Source organism: Panthera pardus, unplaced genomic scaffold (assembly GCF_024362965.1).
Source record: "Panthera pardus isolate Hobbes unplaced genomic scaffold, ASM2436296v1 HiC_scaffold_2, whole genome shotgun sequence".
Taxonomy (NCBI): domain Eukaryota; kingdom Metazoa; phylum Chordata; class Mammalia; order Carnivora; family Felidae; genus Panthera; species Panthera pardus.
This window is the reverse complement of record NW_026526765.1, coordinates 27,059,315-27,084,080: the sequence shown is the minus strand read 5'-3', so window position 1 is coordinate 27,084,080 and position 24,766 is coordinate 27,059,315. Positions and strand designations below refer to the sequence as shown.

The 24,766-nt window shown below is 41.4% G+C and overlaps 1 protein-coding gene across 2 annotated transcripts in view; it reads left to right on the top strand.

Moving 5' to 3' along the window:
- The window catches only part of ADAMTS12 (ADAM metallopeptidase with thrombospondin type 1 motif 12), a 327,563-nt gene that overhangs the window by 99,272 nt on the left and 203,525 nt on the right, over positions 1-24,766 (top strand). For both annotated transcript variants that reach the window (XM_019450692.2, XM_019450691.2), the window contains exon 3: positions 21,952-22,102. In XM_019450692.2, the coding sequence (XP_019306237.2) occupies positions 21,952-22,102 (151 nt within the window). The remainder of the gene's footprint in view (positions 1-21,951; positions 22,103-24,766) is intronic.

The window sequence follows — 24,766 nt, the reverse complement described above, 5'->3', positions numbered from 1 at the left end:
CCTAGTTATTGCTAGCTCCTTCTTCCATTTATAATAGTCCTTTGGATTACATCAGCCCCCCGCCCCCTGTATAATCCAGGCTAATCTCCCATCTCTGATTAACAACCTTAAGTCTATTGGCATTCTTCATTTCTCTTTGCCATGTTATCTAACTTAGTTACAATTTCTGGGAATTAGGACATGGGTATCTTTGGGAGGCCTTATTCTGCCTACCACACATATATTATCTTCTTTTCTAGTTGTCTCCTTTTAACAGTATGCATTTTAGTATATAACAATTTGGGCAGTCTATCATGACGCTAAATGTTCCTGAACACTGTAGTGAGTGGGATCCTATTTTCCCAGAAGTAACATATGAACCAAATAAATTATAGATAAAACCCACAGTATGCTATGTAAAATAAAAGTACAGATATTTAAAAACGTTTTAAATTAGTTAGGATAATATTAAACCATAGACCTTGTAAAACAAAGATGAATGTATTCTGTCTGATAAGTACATATTGCATTTTCATCTACCTAAGTTTATAAAGCTGGCAAAGTATGGTTTTAACTTACATCATTTAAATACGATTCAAAACTAGTACTTGGCAAGGCAAACATCCATAGAATACTTGGTCAATAAGAATTTTCCTTTCTTTCTGGTTCAGAAGGGCTTTGATAACCCTAAAGCTTCCAAAAGCTTAATGGTGTTCTTTTCCTGTAACTGGAGTTGTATTCAAACCACCCCCACCCCCCACCCCCACCCCAGGCTTTGGAGATATGCTTTTCAAAAACTTGTCTGCCCTTCTCCCTCTTCTGCCATGAAGTAAACAATGAATGACCAAGAAGAGGAAGTGAAGGTGGCAGGGAGGCCTGGAGTATGAATGAACACACAGTGCGTGTGGACAACGGAGAGATGCCTGTGTGTCGATATGCACAGCACTCTTGTCTGCCACTGACTTGGCATGAATGGTTGCCTCTCAGAACACTTTCTTACAGCTTTTAAACCTTTTTTTTTTTTAAGAAAATCGATCGGTGTTGATCGAACCCTGCTAGTTTATCTACTGATTAAGAACATCTCTCACCCTGTACGGTTACCCTTTAGTGAGTTTTTTTCATTATCATTTCCAGCTTCCTACTAAGTACATGATTTTGTTCTTCCTTTCCTGCCTGTTCCTTGCTCCTGTTCCATCCTTCCTCCTTTTCCCTCTTCTGCTTTTTCTGTTATTCTTTTCCCCTTCTCTTCTAATCCAGTGTATTTATCGTTTCTCTCCTGTCAGTGTTCTACAACCTGAGTGTCCCCCTTCCCTGCTCCCAGCTGCTTTTCTATGGACCCTGATTAGCGATGTGATTGCACAGACTGGTGACAGGATATCAGGAACAGAACGTATTCTAAAGGCACTTCCTGGGCCCCTGGGTGGCTCAGGTGGTTAAGCGTCTGACTTTTTCAGGTCATGATCTTGTAGTCTGTGAGTTCAAGCCCATCGTCAGGCTCTGGGCTGACAGCTCAGAGTCTGGAGCCTACTTTGGATTGTTTCCCTCTCTCTCTGCCCCTCCCCCACTTGCATTGTCTCTTTCTGTCTCTCAAAAATGAATAGACATTAAAAAATTTTTTTAATATTAAAAGCACTTCAATTAAAATCATGCTTCGTAAATAAATAGCCTCCATACATCACGCTTGATCTGTGTAGATCATTTTTAATGATACTATTAAAATTATTTTCCTACCTAAAACATGAGTTACCACTCAAGGCATTGAATTACCAAAGCATAATGAAACATTTTATACATTCTGTCTGGTTTTAAAGGTATCACATGCTAATACAGAGCTTCAAATAATTCAGAAAGGCACGGAGAGGAAAATAAAAATTGTGTGTAATCTCACAAAGAAAAGCACTAGGAAATATTTTGAGGATAACTTTATTTTTGTTATAAAATAAATGTGTACTCAATGTGGCAAATTCAGAATTTTCAACAAAAGTATAAAAGAGAAAGTAACCCTTGTCCAGCAACAGGTTCAGAAGTGACTATGGTTAACAATATATATGCATATATTTTTTCTTTATTTTCTCTATATTTCTAAATAATTGGAATCATACTGAACATATAATTTCTTATCCTTTATTTAATCTCTTACAATGAACATTTTTTGATATCATTAAAAACATAGCATATTTTTTATTTGCTGTATAACATCCTGTTGTGCAAATGTTACCCCGTTTCCTTTCCAGTCCTCTGTTGTTGGTCATATAGATTGCTTCCTATTATTCATCATTGGGAATACCGCTCTGATAGATGTCTTTGTGCACAAACTGTTTTCCTTTATTTGGATCAGTTCTTTTGGAAATAATTTTGTAAGTGGAGTTTTGGGGTCACAAATGTTCTTTTCTGAGGCTTTTGATGCAGATTGTCTCCAAAGGGAGAAGCAGTCCTCCCTCACGTACCTGGAGGCATGTGAGATTTCCTCTGACCATATTAGGATGTGGCTCCGTGGACAGAATCATTGCACAGTTTTACTGTGGAAGATTTTTAATTTCAATTCTCAGATTTCGATTGAGATTAAGCTTCCATCAATTTTAATACTAATATAAAAAAGAATGATCTGTAATTTTTTAAGTAGACTCTTTTTTTAGAGCAATTTTAGATTTACAGGCAAGTTGCAAAGATAGCACCTACAGTTGTGTACATATACCTGGCACCCAGTTTCCCTCATTATTAGCATCTGGTAACTGTAGTATTATTGTCACAGCTCAGGGACCCACACTGGCACATTACTGTTAACTAAACTACACACTTTTTTTAGGGTCCACTAGTTTTCCATAGTGTCAGTCTTCTGTTCCAAGATCCCACCCACGACATCGCTTTGCGTTTAGTTATCACATGTCCTTAGTCTCCTCTGGGCTATGACATTCCTAGGCTTCCCTTGTTTTTGAGGACTTTACAGGAATAGTGGTCAGGTGTTTTGGAGAGCGTCTCCAAACACCTGGGTTTGTCTAATGTTTTTCTCATGGTTAGACTTGGGTTATGAGGCTTGGGGAAGAACACAACAGAAGTAAAGTGCCCTTGTCATGACATCGTACCAAGGGCACGTGATGTTGACGTGACCTACCACTAGTGATGCTAACCTCGATCACCTGGCTGAAGTAGCGTCTGCCATGCTTCTCCATTGTAAAGTCATTTGTTCTCTCTGTTTTCAGTACCCCGCTGTGTGGGACCAAGTTACTGAACAAAGCTGACACTAAAGGGTAGGGTTAAGTTCAGAGGTTAAGTTCCACCTCCTGGAGGAAAGAATATTTACAGAAATGTCTATAATGATTCTTGACAGAAGTAGTTTGTACTTTAATCTTTTAAAAGAAATGGGTCACGTAGAGATAACCACTGGCAAGTTTTTAAAAATAATTGTTTATAAAAGGAATACACGTCAAACATATATGTATACATATGTGTTGTGTATAAACCCTCATCTTGGTATCTTTGCTGTGGTCACAAATTCTCGACACCTCTGTACTTTGCTTAACAATTACTATTCATTAGTAACTTCAGGGGTCATGTATTCAGTGACAAACAGGTTGGCATTTGCATCAGGCCCAACCCCTATCCAAGAACATTTCCCTCCTCAGGGTTGAGGTCACTGAAAAGATCACGAATGGTGGGTAACCTTCAGTTGTCATTCAGATGCTTCAGAAAGTTCTTTCCAGAATTGAGTAAATTATTTGTGCTATTTAGATTTTGACAAGGATGTTGTGATGTTTTGGAGTATAATTATTCTATTAGTAGGGATTTTTTGTGTTTTGTGCCCTTCATTATTTCTCTATTATGAACTATTTGGGGCATAAACAGTTTTAAATTGTGAATTAAAAAAGAAGTAGACTTATTTTTCTAAGTTTTAAAAAGGTTGAATTTAATGTTATAATCTCTTTGGTGTCAGTGAGAAGGTTTAATTCATTGTGTATTTAAACCTGTTAGAAATATGTTTAATTAATCTAATTATTTTTATTTTCAATTGTTTCTAAAACCATCAACACATTTTCAAAGATGACAGGTGGAACAAATAAGTCTCCTTCCTAACAGTAAGGGAATAAAGGAGTCATCTTAGTATATGACATTTTGACAACATTCTAGAAGATGAAGTGAGATGAGAAATCACCATGGCCATGTGTTTCATGGCCATGTGAGCTGCACCTCAGAGTGTGCACACTGGTGGGCTATAGACAGAAAGAAAGTTGATTTGACACAGGAGCACCCAGAGAGGTTTGGGACTTGGAGATTCTAGATGTGACAGAGGGCAGGCTGGAGGCTGGAGGTTGGAACTGAAAACAGAATGGCCGTGTGCTTCCACAATCTCCAGCAGGATTATACACTGCCAGGTGTCTATCCCCTAAGCAGTAGACTAGAGCTTTTTTCTCTGTAGGAACTTAACGGTCCAGAAAAAAAAGACCTTTATTGGGGCGCCTGGGTGGCTCAGTCGGTTAAGCGGCCGACTTCGGCTCAGGTCATGATCTCACGGTTTGTGAGTTCGAGCCCCGTGTCGGGCTCTGTGCTGGAACCTTGGAGCCTGGAGCCTGCTGTGGATTCTGTGTCTCCCTCTCTCTCTCTGCTCCTCCCCCGCTCACACTCTGTCTCTCTCTCTCTCTCTTTCTCTCTCTCAAAAATCAATAAAGCATTAAAAAAAAAAAAAAAGACCTTTATGTCCTGGCATTTAGGAAATGCTCCATCCATAAAGATCAGGTACCTGCCAGACCTCTGCTTGAAGAGTCAAAAGTCCTCCATGCTTGGGGCGCCTGAGTGGCTCAGTCGGTTGAGCTCAGGTCATGATCTCACAGTTCGTGAGTTTGAGCCCCTCATTGGGCTCAGTGCTGTCAGTGCAGACTTCTCTTCGGATCCTCTATTACCCTCTCTCTCTACCCCTTCCCCCACCCCTGCTCTCTCTCTGTCAAAAATGAATAAACGTGCATAAAAATGAGAATTCCTCCATGCTTACATAGAGCATATCACCAGCTTTTCAGCACCCCTCAGAGATATGGATGGTGAAGCAAGGATGTCAAGACATTTTAGGAAAATGATATGCATAAAAGAGGTAGAGCAAAGTAAATAAACAGGAAAAATTGACTTTGGAGAAATCAGATAATGCAGGAAGCAGAAAGGAATGCAACAAACAAAAAAAGTAAACCTCAAAACATTTAGCTAGTGTTCATGGAAATATTCTAGACTAGATTGTATCCATAGAACAAGAAAAAGGTCCTGTGAAAAGGAAAACTAGAGGCCAAAAAAAGAGCTCTCTGGACGGGGAAAAAAGATTGAATTTAGAAAGTAACCAATAGAAATAGTGCAAGATAAAGCCAATAGACTCTCTCAAAAAGTAGATAAGATGCTTGGAAAATGTGAGATAAATGGTCAGGATATAGAAGAGAAATCCAGGGGGTCTAACATCCAAGAGTATTTTTCATAACTGAAGGACTGAAAGACACAGTGTCCAGAATGAAAGGTACATTGAGTGTTGAGTACAATGGGTGTTAGAAGGCTCCCTCAAAGGCACTTCATTGTGAAATTTCCAAGTAGGGTGGGTAAAGAGAAGATTCCTGAACCTTCTGGGGAGAGAGGTGGAGGTTCTTCCAAAAGGATGGAGAGTCAGGAAAGATTAGATTTCTCAATTTAAAAATTGCATGCTGGATAAAGCAGACATGCCAATATGAGAGCCTTGAAATCAGTGGATCTCACTTGGAGGTGCCCTACACAGAGTCCCTGGATGATGGCTGGGGGCTGGGGGCTGGCCTGGGAGCCACAAGGAAATGAAGAGCTCCAGGGAAGACTTCCAAGAAAAAGGAGAGCCCCAGGGATGCCTGGGTGGCTCAGTCAGTTAAGCCTTTGACTATTTTGGCTCAGGTCATGATCTCACGGTTGGTGAGATTAAGCCCTGAGTAGGGCTTTGAGCTGACAGCACAGAGCCTCCTTGGGATTCTGTCTCTCACTCTCTGCTCCCACCCCCTGTTCACTGTTGTGCCCAGAATTCGTGATCCCCAAAGACCACCAGGGAGCTGAGTCCGATGCAAAAGCAAAGAGTCTTTATTCGAGCTAGCTAGCTCGAGCTCAATCTCCTACCTGCACCCACGCAGCAGTGAGATACCCGAGGGGGAGGGAGGGGGAGGGAGGGGGAGGGAGGGGGAGGGAGGGGGAGGGAGGGGGAGGGAGGGGAGGGAGGGGAGGGAGGGGAGGGAGGGGGAGGGAGGGGGAGGGAGGGGGAGGGAGGGGGAGGGAGGGGGAGGGAGGGGGAGGGAGGGGGGAGAGGGGAGTTTCAAAAGCACAAAGGTTTTATAGGGATCATGGCCTTAGCCGATTGGCTGGGGAAGGGTCGTGGACTCAGCCGATTCGCTGCCAAAGTGTGGTCCCAGATCAGCAATTATCAGCGTCACCTGGAACTTGTTAAAAATGCAAATGTTGGGCCTGGTGGTCATAGACCCACTGAATCAGAAACTCCGGGGGTGGGGCTCAGCAATCTGTGTTTGAACAAGTCTTCCAAGAGATTCTGATGCACCTGAAGTTTAAGAACCACTGTGTCTGAGGATCTCTAACATGTTTGGCCTCAGTGTATACAGAACATTTCTCACTGGTCACCTATTAACCATTGGCTGTCAGCCTTGCTGTGCTATATAAATACCTAGCACCAAACACCATCCCCAGAGACTCTGATTAATTGGTTTGGGGAGGGGTAAAATGCTCCCGGGTCATTCTAAGCCTGGACAGGGTTGAGGGCTCCTACCTCTGGCCCCTACCTGAGAGAAGCCCTCTCTCTTCTACTCACACTTTCCACGCCTCTCACACTCCCCTTCCTCCCACCTCAGACTTCGGAAGAAGGCATCAATCGGTAAGTTACTTAAGGGGAGGAGGCCTGTTCTGAGGTTTGAGCAGGAACTTCTTTTTGTGGCCATGTCGGGGACATAGTCACTAGTCAGCCGGCCTAGGTCTGCTCTTTCACTCACATGTGCACGGTCTCTCTCTCTCAAAATAAATAAATAAACTTAAAAAAAAAAAAGGGGGGGGGGGCGCCTGGGTGTTGGCTCAGTCGGTTGACTGTCCGACTTCGGCTCAGGTCATGATCTCGTGGTCCGTGAGTTCGAGCCCCGCGTGGGGCTCTGTGCTGACAGCTCAGAGCCTGGAGCCTGCTTCAGATTCTGTGCCTCCCTCTCTCTCTACCCCTCCCCCGCTCATGCTCTGTCTCTCTCTCTCTCAGTCAAAACTAAATAAAACATTAAAACAAATTTAAAAAAAAAAGGGAATTCCATATAATAATGCCTGGTATGCTGGGGATTTTAAAAAGATGAACTGGGGGCGCCTGGGTGGCGCAGTCGGTTAAGCGTCCGACTTCAGCCAGGTCACGATCTCGCGGTCCGTGAGTTCGAGCCCCGCGACGATCTCGCGGTCCGTGAGTTCGAGCCCCGCGTCAGGCTCTGGGCTGATGGCTCGGAGCCTGGAGCCTGTTTCCGATTCTGTGTCTCCCTCTCTCTCTGACCCTCCCCGTTCATGCTCTGTCTCTCTCTGTCCCAAAAATAAATAAAAAACGTTGAAAAAAAAATTAAAAAAAAAAAAAAGATGAACTGTAGTAACAAAGGAGGTGATGCAATAAGAAAAGATAAGAGTTCCAAGGAAAGCAAAAGCTGTACAAGAAAGAAGCTACTAGTACCTGTGTGGCATAGAGACCAACCTGGGAGAATAGTACTGGCTGGCAAGTTGTATCAGTACATACTGGCTGAGGACCGGGTTTGTCTTGATGCTGTTTTAATAATGTAAATAGAGTTGTGTATTAGTTTGATGGAAGTAATGATATTGGGAGAATGGCAGAGGAATTGTGTAAGAGAGTCATCTATTATGGCAGGCACAGTACTTCAGAAAATGTCTAAAACTGATTTAAAAAAAAAAGCACAGCATGTTATTTAGAAATACAGCGATAGCTTCCAGAAGAATAAAGTTAAAAAAGCCAAAAGTCATTACCTCTGGGGATTGGGTGCAGTAGAGCAGAAGATTCTTGTTTTTCGTAACAGGCTTTTAATAAATATTCTACTTTTTAAAGCTATGTGCTTGGGGTAATATGAAGTATTAAAAAAAATAACTTATTATATAACAACGAAATGCATTGTAGTAAACTTTATTAGACTCTAGATTACAAACGAACAGTGAATAGCTCTAAAAGACATTTTGGGGACACTGGGAAATTTGGAAGTGGAATGAAAATTTGGTTATGTTGTGGAATTGTTACGAATTTTCTTAGGTGAGGTAATGGAACTGTGATTGAATAAGAGAATGTCTGCTTCTTTGGACAAGCGTACTGAAGTATTTAATGCTGGATTCCCACAGTCTCTGCAAGTTATCTTCAAATAATGCAGCATGTCCATTTCAGAGGAGGAAAAATACTAATATTTGTTGAATCTAGGTGGTGGCATATGGGTGTTTATTATACTAATCCTTGAATTCTGTACTTTGGAAATTCTTTGAAATAAAACATTGGGGGAAAAAAAATCATTGCTATGTACTCTCGAAATCAACCTTTGCCCTGAAATGTAATATCCAGGCACTGCCTGTCATTTTGCAGACATATTGGAACTGTTTGCAGAGGGCTGGTTTTGGTGTGGTGTCTTCATACCCCGGACAGCACCGCCATTAACTGTTTATGGGCCTTCTCCACTCGGATGCTGAAGGAATGGGCAGAATGGCAGGGAAATCAAACTCTAATGAAAAAGATGTCTGGTCAGCTCAGGGCCTGTTGAAGAAAAAAAAAATCATTAAACGTCAGCGAGCACTGAGGCATTCTATCATCAGTGGTGTCACGATGTATTTTGCTCAATTCTAGAGCTCATTTCCTGGACCCCATGTAATACCATGGAGAAAATAGATATTTTTGTTAAGCCCTAGTAAGAGAAGTAAGTCCTTTATTAGACCAAATTTTTGCCTTACTAATTTCTTCCCTGAAGAATTTGATTATTGTGAAGGAAAAAAATATACCTTTCCCACTATTTTATTTCTCCAGAGATGATGGCATTGAACTGCTGGACTCTCCATGCCCAATTCTTGTGTAATTTTAAAAGAAATATTGACAAGCTATAGTATGGTTGCAGGGAGGTTTACCAGATGGATTGGCACAACAGGAAGTAAAAAAGGGTTGAGGGAAATGGAAATATGTACCCTGAAAAGAGACGTCCTAGTGGCACCTGACGAATGGTATCCAATATATTTACATAGATACTATGAATAAAAGATATAGACATATTCCGGTATGACTCCAGAAGGCAGAACTAAGATGATGAGTGGGAGTTATAGGGACACAGATTTTCTAACACCACAAAGGGAAAGGATTTCTAATAGTTAAAATAATTTAGCCAAAGTGGATACCTTAGGAACTTATCTCTCCTTGGCAGAAGAGCATTTGTGGTGTGGATGAGTGGAGTTGAGGACATAGTTCCAGTATCAGCTGAAAAATTGAATCCTTGAAGTGTCTTAGGATAAGATTCTCTGATTTTAGAGAAAGCCACTCTTATTTCTGAATTAATGCTATGTGCCAGCTGTTGTAATAGGTTCTTCATAATGGTTCCTTTATTCTTTATCAAGTAGGCATTCCCCATTTCTCATATGAAGAAATGATTCCATCTTGGATCTTCTGCGGATCCTTTCCCTTCCAGCCCCTCCATCTCCAGGGGCTGCTTTCTTTTAATGTTTATTTATTTTTGACAGAGAGAGAGAGAGAGAGAGAGAGAGCAGGGGAGGGGCAGAGAGAGAGAGGGAGACATGGAATCCGAAGTAGGCTCCAGGCTCTGAGCTGTCAGCACAGAGCCCGACGCGGGGCTGGAACTCACAGACTGAGAGATCATGACCTGAGCCGAAGTCAGACATTCAACCGACTGAGCCACCCAGGCGCCCCTCCAGGGGCTGCTTTCTACACCTGGATTATTTCCAGGACTCTCAACTACTTCTTTCTTTCTTTCTTTCTTTCTTTCTCTCTTTCTTTCTTTCTTTCTTTCTTTCTTTCTTTCTTTCTTTCTTTCTTTCTTTCTTTCTTTCTTTCTTTCTTTCTTTTAAAGTTTATTTATTTTGAGAGAGAGAGAGACAGAGTATGCAAGCACACAAGTGGGGGAGGGGCAGAGAGAGACGGAAAAAGAGAAACCCAAGCAGGCTTCGCACATGTCAGCGTGGAGCCTGACACGGGGCTCGAACCCATGAACCTTGAGATCATGACCTGAGCCAAAATCAAGAGTAGGCCGCTTAACTGACTGAGCCACCCAGGTGCCCCTACTCCCTTCTTTCTGAAGCACAGTCATTTAGGATTTTTCTGAGCTGGTATTCCCCTTCCCCCTACCACTTTAATGTTGTCTTCAAGGATGTAAAATTCTGCTCTACTGAGAAAGAAGAATTTGTGTGTCCTTGGCTAAAAATGTTAGTTACTTTTTGACCTGTTGTTACAGGGCAGTGGAGGATTAGGAATAACTAAAGTTCATTCTGCTACATTTGTGACTTCAGGGGAGTTTAGAAAGCAGAGACAGTGAGTGTGGACTTATTCTTTAATGAAAGAGCCCTTGGAAGGCAAATCTTTTTTTTTTTTTTTTTTTTTTTTTTATCTTTTCATTTTAGAGATGTAATGAGGATATAAATGTCTCACACTAGACCTTCTTCCTCTTCCTGTTTTAACCCTTCTTCTGCTGTGGCGCTTAGTGAAGTTAACATCTATCACATTCCCTCATGGTTTGCCTATTCCCATCACTAGTTCACCAGAGAAGACGTCCACCTTTGGCTCTAAGCCACTGTTAAACGTCCCCGGAATGGTACGTATCAGACCAAAACCACTTTGGTGGCCATGGCAACAGTCCTGGCTGGCTGCTTTGCTTTTTCCTCCAGGAGTCGGAGCACTTCCCAGGCAGGGATTGTTGCCCATCATGGTGGGAGAAGTAGAACCAGGGCCGTGTTCTCCACGGCCCAGGAAGGGCTTTGTATCCTTCCCGTGGAGGATGGTTTCTGGACTGAGAAGGGTGACCTGCTGGGACATCATGACAAAATAATGCTGTATCTTGGCTAAATCTGCCATCACGGTTTTCTGGTCTCCATGGGAGAGAATGCTCCCACTGCCGTGAAGCTGGTTCTCCCCTGTTGTTCTCCCTAATAACATGTTTCCTGGGCCTCCAATATGCTGGCAGTTTCCCCCCACTTCTTTTTAGTCGGGCTCCTCATTTTCTGGTGATGGCAAATATGGATGGCTGCTTAGAGCCGCCCCTCCTCACACCCAGAGGCAAAGCTGTAGAGAAATTCTGAGAAACAGAATATTTATCTGATTGAAGATTATTGAGAGAAGGAGAAGTAGTCCCAAATGACCTTAAGTCTCTGGCATCTCTCTTTTTGCTCAGGACTGAGACCATTTTGTAAGTCACTATCATCCATGAGGCTCCCGCCCTGTCCCTGAAGGCAGTGTGGGAGAGTTCTGATGAGTTTTGGTTGCTACAGTGTGTCTTAGCTGGTGCTCCTTGGTTGTCTTAGCTTATCTAGGGATGTATGGTTTGAGATGTAACGAATTCCTTTTTTAATTTTCGAGAATAACAGGTTTGGAAGGGTTCTTCGGCATTTCTGTCAGGGAAGCTTCTTCTTAATGTGAAATGATCCCACATTTCAAATCCAAAAACATTTATTCAATTAGAGAATCTACTTCCTAGAATGTTTTAAATTTTTTTGACCTTTTTTATCACCCTGATCTGCCAAGATGTTATGGGCATTGTCTGTGAACCTCAGATTCAGGGGAACATTTTCCACAAACTGCAATCAACAATTGTTACAGCTGAAACTTCTTTTAATTGAGATGAACTCAGTGTTTAATTGGGGTCATTGCTAATATTTCTCCATAACCTTAGTGTTATATTGGTTTGACGGTGGAAGAAGAGAAAAATAATCAAGCACCATCTAATAGAATAGTGTCATGTTTCCCAAAGTGTGATACATGGATTATTTCTACCGAAAATCCCAGAGTGCTAGCTAAAATGCAGATTCCTGGGTTCATATTAGACGTACCGATGAGAATCTCTGGTCAAGACTCCTTGGCGTATGCATTTTTAATAAGCTTTCCATGATTCATTTGCACACTAAAATTAGAAATCAGTAGGTCATCTGATGTCTTGTTCTGTTTGGTGATTGCAGTTTTATTTCTAAAGATCCACTTTAGTGGGATGAATGGCTCTTCTTCTGTCAGAGACTTAGCCTTTCTTCCCTAAGAACAACAGTCAGGGAATCTATGTGAACAACTCTTGGAAATTATAATGGAATAAAAGTACTTAGTTCCCGGTACTATCCGGTGAGAACACGAATTGGGAGACAGCCTTTCTACCCTTATGTGAGCAGAAGGTTTTCTTCTGGAACCAAAACCTGAGTACTTTCAAAGTCAACCACTGTGTTTACCATGCTGCAAGATGAAGAAGTGACTTAGTCACAGAGAAAAGTCCCAATACCATCACCTTGAGGAAATCCATAAGAGACAGCCACATTTACTGAAGGCCAGGCACTGTTTGTGGTAATTTTCACGTATTACCTTGTTCAGTTCTTACTAAGTCTCCTCAGCAAAGAACATGTTGTCATCACCATTTTACAGATGAGGAAACTGAGGTCTCAGAGAGACCAAATTACTTGTGCAAAGCTCCACTGCTTGTTAGTGCTGGAGTTGACTGTTCACTCAGCCTTGTCTCCAAAGTTTGACCGAAAACCTGTGCTGTAGATACTATTTTCAGGGAGAAAAGAGGCCAGGACTTGGCATCCATGGTTGACCTAGAGACTTGAAATTAATTGTATTGAAGATTTCGGCCTTAATTCATTTGGAGAAATCCCATTTTGGGAATTAAGCTTGATTCTGCCCGAGAATCGACTTTCTAGGCTGACAAACCTGTGATGTGTCACAGGTTTGATTAGAAGGCCTCCACCATCACTTCTAGCTCTCAGACTATCAGCAAAGGAAGAACGTGAAATCTATTAATTCTGTCTCCTTTCAGATTTTTTCCACATAACTCCGTGTATACCCCATCACCACTGATTCTTCCCTAGTTAGTGTAATATATACATACGTACATATAGAGATTTATCGTCAAGAATTGGCTTGCACAGTTATGGAAGCTGCAAACTCCCACGATCTGCAAGCTAGAAAACCAAGCAAACCATTGCATAATTTAGTGTGAGTCTGAGGCCTGAGAAGCAAGGGAACTGATGGTGTATAAGTTCCTGTCTGAGGGCCAGAGAAGATCTGACTCTCAAGGGGTCGGATGATGGCCACCCCATAGTGGGGAGGGCATTTTACTTTACTGGGTCCCACTGATTAAAATGCTAATGTCATATGAAAACACCCTCACAGACACATGCAGAAATAATATTTAATCAAGGCATTCCATGTCCAGTCAAGACATAAAATTAACCATCACGTCAGGCATCTGTGGGAAATGTTCCGTAGGCTATCATACTAACTGTTATTAGGCACTTATGTGCTAACATTCATTCAGGTGCTTTATACTGACTCATTTAATATACACAATAAGTTTTAATAAGTTAACAAGTTACTCTCACTATGCATATTTTTCAGATGAGCAAACTGAGGCCCAGAGAGAAGTTAAGTTACTTGCAGCTAAGAGACAAACCAAGCAGGTAGACTTGAGAGACTTTCTTTCCTCACCACTATGTATTATTATGCTTACTGTGGATGATGCTATGACAGCTACAGTGCATTTATTGAGTACCAGTAAATATGGTAAAGCCTTCTGCTGGGAACTTTACATACGACATCTCTGATAGATACAACCCTGCAAATTAAGGCAGATTTTGCCCCACTTTACAGATGAGAAAACTGGGGCTCCCTGTATTGACTAATTTGACCAAGATCACACAGCTCATGCTATTTCCATTAAACCCTATAATGGATTTTTCATCTTATATTTGTTTTGGAATCCATTTCATTAACTTTTTTTAAGTGAAGGGATTTTTTTTCCTACTATTTAGACTCCAAATTGCCAGCCAGTGAGTGGGATTGGTCTTTTGTATGTTAGGGTTGTGGCAGGCTTCTCTGAAGGGCATGGGAGACATGTGAGGACATGTAGGTTGACATTCCAGAGCTCCCAGAGGAACAACTCCTTCTATAAGTGGAGCCTGGCTTCCAATTCTATATGATCACGACTCCAGTCCCAGGCTCCTGCTGGGACATCCACGCCCCTTCCATTCTGGTCTCAGGACAATGGCAGCCCCCTCTCACAGTCCTTCTCCTGCCAAATTTGCTCCTGATGATTCATTTTAATTTTGGCAAATGTTGCATTTTTTAATACTTACTTCTCTCTCTCAATTCTCCGAAGTCTGTGTGCAGTACATTGGTGTTTTCAAACTGACTCCTGATTGACTTGATCTCGAAAAACAAACTGTTATAGTGAAATGTCACATTTGTTTGTTTTTCTTTCAATTTTTTAACGTTTTTATTTATTTTTGAGACAGAGAGAGACAGAGTACAAACAGGGGAGGGTCAGAGAGAGGGAGACACAGAATCCGAAACAGGCTCCAGGCTCCCAGCTGTCAGCACAGAGCCCGACGCGGGGCTTGAACTCACAGACCTCGAGATCATGACCTGAGCCGAAGTCGGACGCTCAACCAACTGAGCCACCCAGGCGCCCCTTGTCTGTTTTTCTTTTAAAGTAGGTCTTCATATTTGCCTTGATTACAGCCCTCATCACTGTATGATCCATATGCTGTGGATCTCCTTTGTTAGTCAGCCAGTCTCTAGAAATACGGGTCCAATATGGTAGCTATTAACCACCTGTGGCTGTTTTAATTCAAGATAATAATTAAAGTTAAATAAAATTGGATCATATGGTATTTTTATTTTTAATTTTTGGGGGAGCTTCCGTACTGTTTTCCCTAGTGACTGCACCAATTTGCATTCCTACCAATAGTGCACAAGTGTTCTTTTTTCTCCACATCCTCACTACCACTTGCTATTTCTTATCTTTTTGATAGTAGCTATTCTGACAGGTTGAAGGTGATATCTCATTGTGGTTTTGATTTGCATTTCCCTGATAATTAGTCATGTTGAGCATCTTTTCATGTGTCTGTTGGCCATCTGGATGTCTTCTTTGGAAAAATGTGTACTCAGGTCCTCTCCCCATTTTTTTAATCATATTTTTTTGGTGTTGAGTTGTAGAAGTTCTCTATGTGTTTGTTTATCCTTATCAGACATATCTTTTGAAACTATCTTCTCCCATTAAGTAGGTTGCCTTTTTGTTTTGTTGGTGGCTTCCCTTCACTGTGCAGAAGCTTTTTATTTTGATGTAGTCCCAATAGTTTTCCTTTGCTTTTGTTTTCCTTGTGTGAGGACACCTATCTAGAAAAATGTTGCTATGGCCAATGTCAATGGAATTACTCCTTGTGTTCTCTTCTAGGATTTTATGTTTTAGGTCTCACATTTAGGTGTTTAATCCATTTTGAGTTTATTTTTGTGTACGGTGTAAAAAAGTGGTCCGGTTTCATTCTTTTGCATGTTCCTGTCCAGCTTTCCCAGCACCATTTATTGAAGAGACTGTCCTTCCCCACTGTAGATTCTTGCCTTCTCTGTCATACATTAATTAACCATATAAGCAAGTGTTTATTTCTAAGATTGATTTGGGTGTCTGTTTTTATTCCAGTACCATACTGTTTTGATTAATACATCTTTATGGTGTATCTTAAAATCTGGAATTGTGGTACTTCCAGCTTTGTTCTATGATTCAATAATTCCACTACTGGGTATTTACCTGAATAAAATGAAAATACTATTTTGAAAAGATACATGCACTCCTCTGTTCATTACAGCTTTATTTACAATAGCCAAGATATGCAAGCAACCTGAATGTCTATTGATAGATGAATGGACAAAGAAGATGTACACACACACACACACACACACACACACACACACACACAGAATAATATTACACAGCCATAAAAAATGAGATCTTGCTATTTGTGACAACTTGGAGAGACCTTAGAAGATATTATGCTAAGTGAAATAAGTTATACTGAAAAAGACGAATACTATATGATTTCAGTCATATGTAGAAACTAAAAACAAAACAAATGAATCAACAAACAAACAAAAAGTAAAATCAGACCTTTGAATACAGAGGACAGAACTGATGGTTGCCAGAGAGTATGGGGGATGGGAGGATGAGAAAAATGGGTGAAGGGGAGTGGGAGCTATAAGCTTCCAGTTATGAAATGAACAAGTCATGGAAATAAAAAGTATAGCATAGATAATGTAGTCAATGATACTGTGACAGCGTTGTATGGTGACAGATGGTGACTACACTTGTAGTGAGCATAGCATAATGTATAGACTTACTGACTCACTATGTTGTACACCTGTCAACTCTACTCAAATAAAATATTTTGAAAAAGGGGGCCCTGGGTGGCTCAGTCGGTTGAGTATCCGACTTTGGCTCAGGTCATGATCTCACAACTCATGGGTTCTAGCCCCATGTCAGGCTCTGTGCTGATAGCTCAGAGCCTGGAGCCTGCTTCTGATTCTGTGTCTCCCTCTCTCTCTGCCCCTAACCCACTTGCATTCTGTCTCTGTCTCTCTCAAAAATAAATAAAACATTAAAAATTTTTTTTTTAATTTTAAAAAAAGTTAAATGAGGCTTATGGCTATCAAATTGGACAGTGCAGATATAAAACATCTCCACATCACAGGAAGTTCTCTTTGGCAACAGTTCCAGGAGATAGGGACCAGATCTGTACTGTTATAATATCTGCCTGACATATGGTAATTACCAGGTTGGATGCATCAGGGAATGTCTTCTTGGCTTGAGTTTTATCTCCTCAAACCACATGAATTACTAGTGCTGCCAAGACTAATATGCACAGCCTTCATGAGTCTATGTCATTACCAGTCACTCTCCCCTTTGGCTCCATGGAGCCATGTCAGGGAACTCTTGGGATCACAGCAGAGGGTGGGATATTCCTGTAGGAATCTTCTCAGTGGTCTTACATCTATATTTTGTGGCTTCTGTCATCTCTTGACTTCTCACTTGGGGTCCTGGTTACATATTAAATGATAAAACGCTCTGCCTCTTGCAGACCAGCAACAAAAATGTTAATAGTTCTGTCATGGCTTTAGGGCTCTGCCAAGTGTTTTGTAGACTAGAAGTGCAGTCTTCTATTTTTGCCCTCTTAAAAGCACTCGCCCTCGAGGGGCGCCTGGGTGGCTCAGTAGGTTAAGCGGTTGACTTCAGCTCAGGTCATGGTCTCACAGTTTGTGAGTTCGAGCCCCGCGTCAGGCTCTGTGCTGACAGCTCAGAGCCTGGAGCCTGTTTTGGGTTCTGTCTCGCCCTCTCTCTCTGCCCCTCCCCTGCTAGCATGCTGTCTCTGTCAAAAAATGAATAAACATTAAAAGCACTCACCCTCACTGGGCTTCATCTTCCCTGAATCCCAGCACTGGAATCTCTAGCACCTAGGGAGGTACCCCTCACCAATACACACCTTTCTAGAGGGTGCTCTATATCAAGTCTTGTCTTCCTGGCTGCATTATAAGCCTTGAGGGCAGGAGTCACTACCCCTCTTAGAGCTCTTAGCACAGGGATGGCCCAGTGATACAGATATAGATTTATAATCTGTAAGGATGATTTCGGGGATGCATTTTTATCCTTTTCCTCTGTATTATAATGGGGGACAGGTGGTATCTTTTCCAGTGATTCATGCACTATACCTGAATACCTTGGGTGCCTCTTTATCCCAAACCATTATGTTGCTCATATTCTCTTTGTCACCATGGGAAGAAAAAGTTGATCTGGTAACTTCTGAAATTTTCAAATGAAAAGGAATTTCTTTCCAGGACAGGATGATGAGTTTTGGCAGGATTGTTCCATTGCACAGCTGCAGGGGAGTACATTCACAGCTTTTTCCTATGTGAATAGCACCCGCTTCCACTGTGCTACACAGCGTCCTGAGGGATGGAACTGATTTGGCAGTTCTCTCCTATGTCATTTGCAATACCATTGTTGTTACTCTTCAGTCTGCAGGGTTTTACCTGTGGCAAAACTGGAAAGCATGCCAGCACAGGTTAGGTGACTCTTCAGGGTGTCTAGGCTGTGTGATTCTAGAACACCCCATTCACAAATTCCTTGTGAGACACTGCCCGTTTCCCACTAGGCCCAAATCATTGCAGTAACTGAAGTATGGTGTCAATTACATCAAGACGACTAATACTTTTGATGGGTGGAGAAGAGGTTGTAGACAACTATTCAGTCTGAGACTAGGGAAAGTAAATTGGATCCAAAGATTCTGTGAAGGTCCTTCCCCACCTTTCCTTAGCAGAGAGTAGTAGAGGTTCAATGACAGCTGACTCACGCCAAGGTGGCTCAGCCCCTTGTCTCATCACCACCAGCTGAGTTTGCCTGACAAGCATAAAGCAATATGAAGAGTCTGATTTAATAGGCTTTAAGACATCCACCTGCCTTAAAATCTTTTCCTTTGTTCAGTCTCTAACAGTTGAAACCAATTAGTAGACACTTTTTTCTTTTGTGTCAAGTAATGCTTCCTGTGAAGAATTAAGGATAGGCTTAACATTAATTTATTAGTGTTAGAAATCAGAATAATGGTTACCCTTGGGGAATGGTATTGACTGGGAAGGGAACAGGGAGTTTCTCAGCTGCTGGGAATGTTCTTTTTCTCTATTTAGGTGTTCCATCTGTGAAAGATTTATGGGACTTTACAGTTATGATTTGTATATCTTTCCATATGTTTATAAATCTTCAAATTAAAGTTTATTTAAAACAATTCTTAGAAGATAGCCTCAGGAAGCATTCATAGATATTTATAACTTAGTTAAAACAAGGACATGAGCTTGTTTCCAAAAGGGAGTTAGCAGTTTGCTGAGACTACTGGATGCCGAGGGGGAAGAGTAGATAACAATGGAGAGAAAGGGCCAATTTGTCTTCTTTGAGCTTATGTCTGGGGTTCATTCTGCCTTGGTTCTTCTGGGAACAGAGTACAAGTCCCCAGTGAGTTACATACTTCTTTTGAGTCTATTCCCATTCTCCTTCAAGGATCTAAGAAAGGTGAGCAGATTACAGAGCAGCTTGGAATGAAAAGTGACTTTTTTTGGCTCAGATCCAGAACTGGTAATAGAAGGTGATTCTCTTGGGCATTCAGCTTCAGGAAAGCATGGAGCCAGTATTTCATCTGGAAAGCAAACCATAGATGAGTTCTTCCAGCATGACCTGGCTCTGGTTAGGTGGGAAGAGACCAACAAACTGTAGCCACCTGGATACCAGTTGTATACAGCTTTATGTTTATGTGTTGGTGGAGAGAGAGGTGCAGAGCTCAGCTAGGAATCTTTCCACCACACTCTCCTCCAAACCAGTGGATGTCTCTTCATCCCCTCTTCTTCTGTGTGACGCACACATGGGGTCCATGCATGTGAGCAGGTGTCCTTCTTCCCCTCCAGCTGGTGAGTCAGCCAGCTCTCTCAGGTCACCATCCAGCTTCTGAGGAATATTTAGACTGAACAGGTGATTTCCGGGTGCAGGCTGGCAAGGCTGGCCTCGTGGAGGAATGCAGATAAAAGTGCTTTGGGAAAATGCTTGTTTGGCTTGCGTGCATTCTCATTCATGTTACTCGTAAATAGTTATATATTCTCAACTGGAGCCCCATTTGTTTCTTCTGTACTACCTGAGTCCAAATGTAAGGCTAAAGAAATAACAATAAATCCTTCTTGTTGGTGAATTTTTTCTCTTCAAGGACATCAGTATTAAGTTGATAGCAGTTGCACAAAGGGACCCCACATCAGCTTTCCCTCGGGGGTCCTTGAGTTCTTCTTTCTTTCTTTTTTTAAACATTTTTTAAAATGTTTACTTATTTTTGAGAGAGACAGAGACAGAATACAAGTGGGTTAGGGGCAGAGAGAGAGGGAGACACAGAATCGGAAACAGGCTCCAAGCTCTGAGCTGTCAGCACAGAGCCCAACGCAGGGCTCAAACTCACGAGCTGTGAGAGCATGACCTGAGCCAAAGTCGCACGCTCAACCAACTGAGCCATCCAGGCACCCCCCTTGAGTTTTTATTTCTGTGGAACAAATGAGCTTTATCAGCAACAGGCTCACATTCTCCTCATGTCCCTGTTCTCTGTCTCAGTGTCGAAATGGAACCAAATCTCAGCACTGCACGAGTCTGTTTACAGCTATTTTATTACAGTCTGGACCTTGTTAGTTCTCTCAATCCCATGGGCCTCAGAGAAAGATTCTGAGAAAAAAGTCATGTCTCCTAAGAAAGGTCAGAAATTTGAAGTCACATGTAACCGCTGATTTAGTGGTAGTTAAAGCATTACCACCCTGCATTTGTAAAGCACTTTGCATTGGCACTTTTATAAGCCTTAGCTGATTTGGTTCATCTAACAGCCCTGTGAGGTAGTAGGCATTATCTCTGTTTTACCGGCTGGGTGACCTATTCAAAGCCACACAGCTGTTCTTATGACTGCCAGTTAAGTGTGCCATTTTTCCTATTCCCCTTGTTATTAAAGATATTTTAACATCAGTAATCAAAACAGGAAGCCAGTTGTGACATTTATGTTAAGATCTGGTTATATTACTGGTCTAATGAAGCAAATATTTTGGAAAGACACCCAAGTTAGAGACTGGCCATAGAGAGCAGCCTCCTTTCATGGAGCGCCTCTTGCCTGTTGACTGTGGAGGCTGCTCAGAGAGTCTTCAGACTTGTCTGCAGAGCAGGGCAGCCCTGGCTTGCTGAGGTATAGTGAGGGGCTTGAACTTGGAAGCTTTCACTGTTTCCCTAAGCCTCCAGTGTTTCCAGGTTTACTTTTGCAAGCTTATTATTGACTAAATGGCTATATTGATTCTATACAATGAGATGACATAAAATATGGAAACGCTTAATGTTCAATAAGACTATGAGCCAGGCTCTCTTCTAAGAGCTTTGCATACATTAACTCATTTGGTCTTCATAACGACATTTGATTATTCCCACTTTTCACTTGAGAAGGCTGAAACTGAGCAAGTCATTTGCCCAAGGTCACGATGCTAATATATGGAGGAGCTGGGATTGAACCCACTAAAATTCCAGAGTCTGAGCTCCCGGTCACTTCAGTATGATGCCTTAGGCAGGTCTTCTAGGGCAAGCTCTTTTTTTCATTTATATAAAACTCAGATCCTTAGATTTAAGTCCATCCTAGGAGATCATTGGCAAAGGAGTTTTCTAAACATCTCAAATGGGGACCAAGAAAACTTCCTGAAGAGAAAAGAGAGTTGAGGCATATACCACTTCTAGACCTGACCTCCAGGAAGTTACTCATTGATGGGCGTTCTCCAGCATATTGCTGATTCCCATAACTGTGAAATGAGAGTGGCCCCTTTCCCCTGGAAACTGACAGAGGACTTTGCACTGTAGACTCCAGGAAACTCAGTCTCAGATCAGGGACTCAGCATTCTGTTCTTTGTTTCCTTGAGAGCAGAATGGCATCATTTCAAGTCAAGCAGCCATATGAACATGAGGCTGGGCTACCCACATACAGGTAAACGTTCCAAACAATTTTCAGTGGAGTATGGAGTATAGGTACCAACTCCATAACAGGGCAACTGAGAAGCATAGGTGCTTAACTTAAGATTCCTAGATACCCAGCAATGGGTTTTAGGGGCAGGGGGATGAATTTGCATAATTGTGTGCCACATTTGGTTACATGTGTATGGTATACTTTTTTCATTGGAATCTCAAAGGGATCCATGACCCCAAAACATTGAATAACTATGACTATAAGCTATGACATCTCATTAACTTATTTATGTGTAGCTTTTCTGGGACATCAGATGGCAGACTATAAAAGCATTGGTTTTATGAATTTTAGGGATCATTGTGATCTATGTAATTTTCACTTTACTAATTGTCTTTACATAGATACAGAATTGATTCAAATAGGCCTTTGCATTATGTGTATTTACAGACTGGATTTTTCCATCTACCGCATGGAGACTTCTTCATTGAGCCTGTCAAAAAGCATCCACTGACTGAGGGAGAGTACCACCCACACATCATTTACAGGAGGCAGAGTCAGAGAGCTCCAGAGCAGAAGGAACCAACCTGCGGATTAAAGGGTATTGTGACTTAAATTTCCTTACTGCATTTAGGAGTTTGTCTTGGTTCTATTATTGTTTTATTACATCATGACTTATTCTTATTCAAATCTTTTATCTCCTCCCCACTCTTCTGTTGCCACAAAGTATGTGCCCCTGTAGAATCATTTCACTTCTCCATAGTCTCTTCATATTCTTAATGGGAAGGGGAGAAAGCATCTTCTACATCCTTGCCACATTAATCAATGATACTTACATGATATGCACAATGGTGAATTTTTTTTTTTTTCTAAGTAGGCTTCATACCCAGGGTGGAGCCCAGTTTGGGGCTTGAACTCATGACCCTGAAATCAACACTTGAGCTGAGATCAAGAGTTGGACCCTTAATTGACTGAGCCACCCAGGTGCCCCTGTTTTTTTTTTTTTTTCAACTTTTTGAATCCTCTAGAGGAAGATAGTTTAAATTAAAGACAATGATTTCTACTCTTAACAAAGTTATAGTGTGGAATATTACCAAACTGCTTGTCATATCTGCCTTTGGAAGGCAGATTTAAATGCTTGATGATGCTGATAATGATGTGTGAAGATAAACTGAAAGATACATCAACAGATATTCATCAGATGATGAACTGAGCTAAGCTTCTTTTGGCTGCCTTTTGTTTGTAGTTCACTGACATGTTTCCTGACCTTTGGACCTTGGAGTGACCTGAACTGGTCCTCTCTGCCTTGTGCTAAACAGTTTCAGGTAGTTTTCAGAGGTAAACTGACCCAAGTTATTTACTTGCAATTCCCACATTCTCTTTGATTTGTAGAAGATAATAATCTATGCATAAAGCGCCCCTGGAAATGGGAACATTTTCTTAAATATTGCATAGTTTCTCCTTTCTTCAGAGGAAAAAAATTATGGGCCGGGGGCCAGTTAACAAAAGGAATCATTAATATTATTTATATGTCTTAAGGATTTGGAAACCATGGACCTCAATGAGAAAATAGATAGTGAAGGAATTAGCGCTGGTGGATTCTGATCATGGTTTGAGAGGACTCAGAACTTGAGCTTTGCAGGCAAGAGAAGGAAAGGACAAGGGTACAAGTAATTTCTCTACAGACTTCACCCAGACCCTGGGATAGATGGTAACTTTTCTGGGAGTTTCTTCTGTAATCTTAGCAGAGCAGAGTATGTAAACAATAAGAAATTTTGAGTCTATAATGTGTTTTTACATGAAAATGGACAGCTGCTTAAATTCTTTAACTTTAGGAAGCCATTCCAACTTTGTCCTTAATTGGAAAACTTACTGTCTAAATCTCCTTCGAGCAAGAACTGGGAGAAGATACTTCTGGATGATCTGATTGATTAAATTACTAATTCAGATAACCTAGTCTCAGTGTGAAATTTTAGGGTTCTGATCTAATCACTTGAAGACTTTCCCAATTCCTATTACACACTGGATGATAGGATAACACTTGTATGTGTGATTTACTATTTTTTAGATCACTGGGTCATCACTATGGCAGAGAGAGTGATTAGGGCAGTGAGTGAACTTGCCTGGAGACTCACTTCTGTAGCCACAGTTGCTCTGTGAAATGAGTTAGGCTAATCCTCATCCACCTGCCTTGAACATATCTCTGTTGAGGTAGAGTTCATTAATAATGAGTTGAGAATGGCACATATTTAGTCATAAAGGCAGAAAGGATGGATAGGAAAAGAGAGGTTTACAAATGTCTTGTCCTTGTTAGGTCACGCACAATACCTCAGCTATGGCACTTGTCATATCATTTCGTTATTGTGTTTCCCCACCAACCCTAAGGCTTACCATTACTTTGGAAACTGCTCTGATTAATCCTACTTGGAGAAATATTTGTGTTGTGAATTTCTCCACACATATCTTCTAAAAGATATTCTCTTAAACTTGCTTAAAACCTCCCACTGTCAGAGCAGAACAGCTCTTTTGGAAGGACCTTTCAGAATGCCTAATGCAGCTCCTTTTTTTCACCAAAGATGCAATGTGATTCAGACAAGGGAGTGAACTTTCTATTTTAAAAAAGCTTTTTAAATACTTATTTATTTCTGAGAGAGCACAGGCAGGGGAGGAACAGTGAGAGAGGGAGACACAGAACCCGAAGCAGGCTTCAGGCTCTGAGCTGTCAGCACAGAGCCCGGCGTGGGGCTCAGACTCACAAAGTATGAGATCATGACCTGAGCCGAAGTCAGATGCTTAACCAACTGAGCCACTCAGGTGCTCTGGTGAAGGGAGTGAACATTCAAAGCCATCAAAGCAGTAGGTGTTCTGAAGTTGGCCAAGCTTACAAGTCAAGGTTCTATTATACCTTGGGCTTTATACTCCCTCATGTTTATTCTTATGTCTTCTTTGAATATGTAAATCTTGTTTTATCAACAGTCTTGAAAGCCCCATTGGAGTAGGAATTCCCTTCCCAAACAGTATGTAACATAGTAGGAGGTGCAAACTAGAAATTTAGTAAATCATTGGAATGAAGTAGTGATTCATAGCCAGATAGATGAGACTAGAGTATACTAGCCTCTCGTCTGCATAACATTGATAGAAAGAAAAGAGAAATGTGTATTTTCTAGAAGTTCAGAAGGTGTCAGTTCTGTGAACATCTCCCTTCCTAAGACAACAATATGATTTAATGCCGAAATGACAGCTAGAGATTTAAGAATAATCTAAT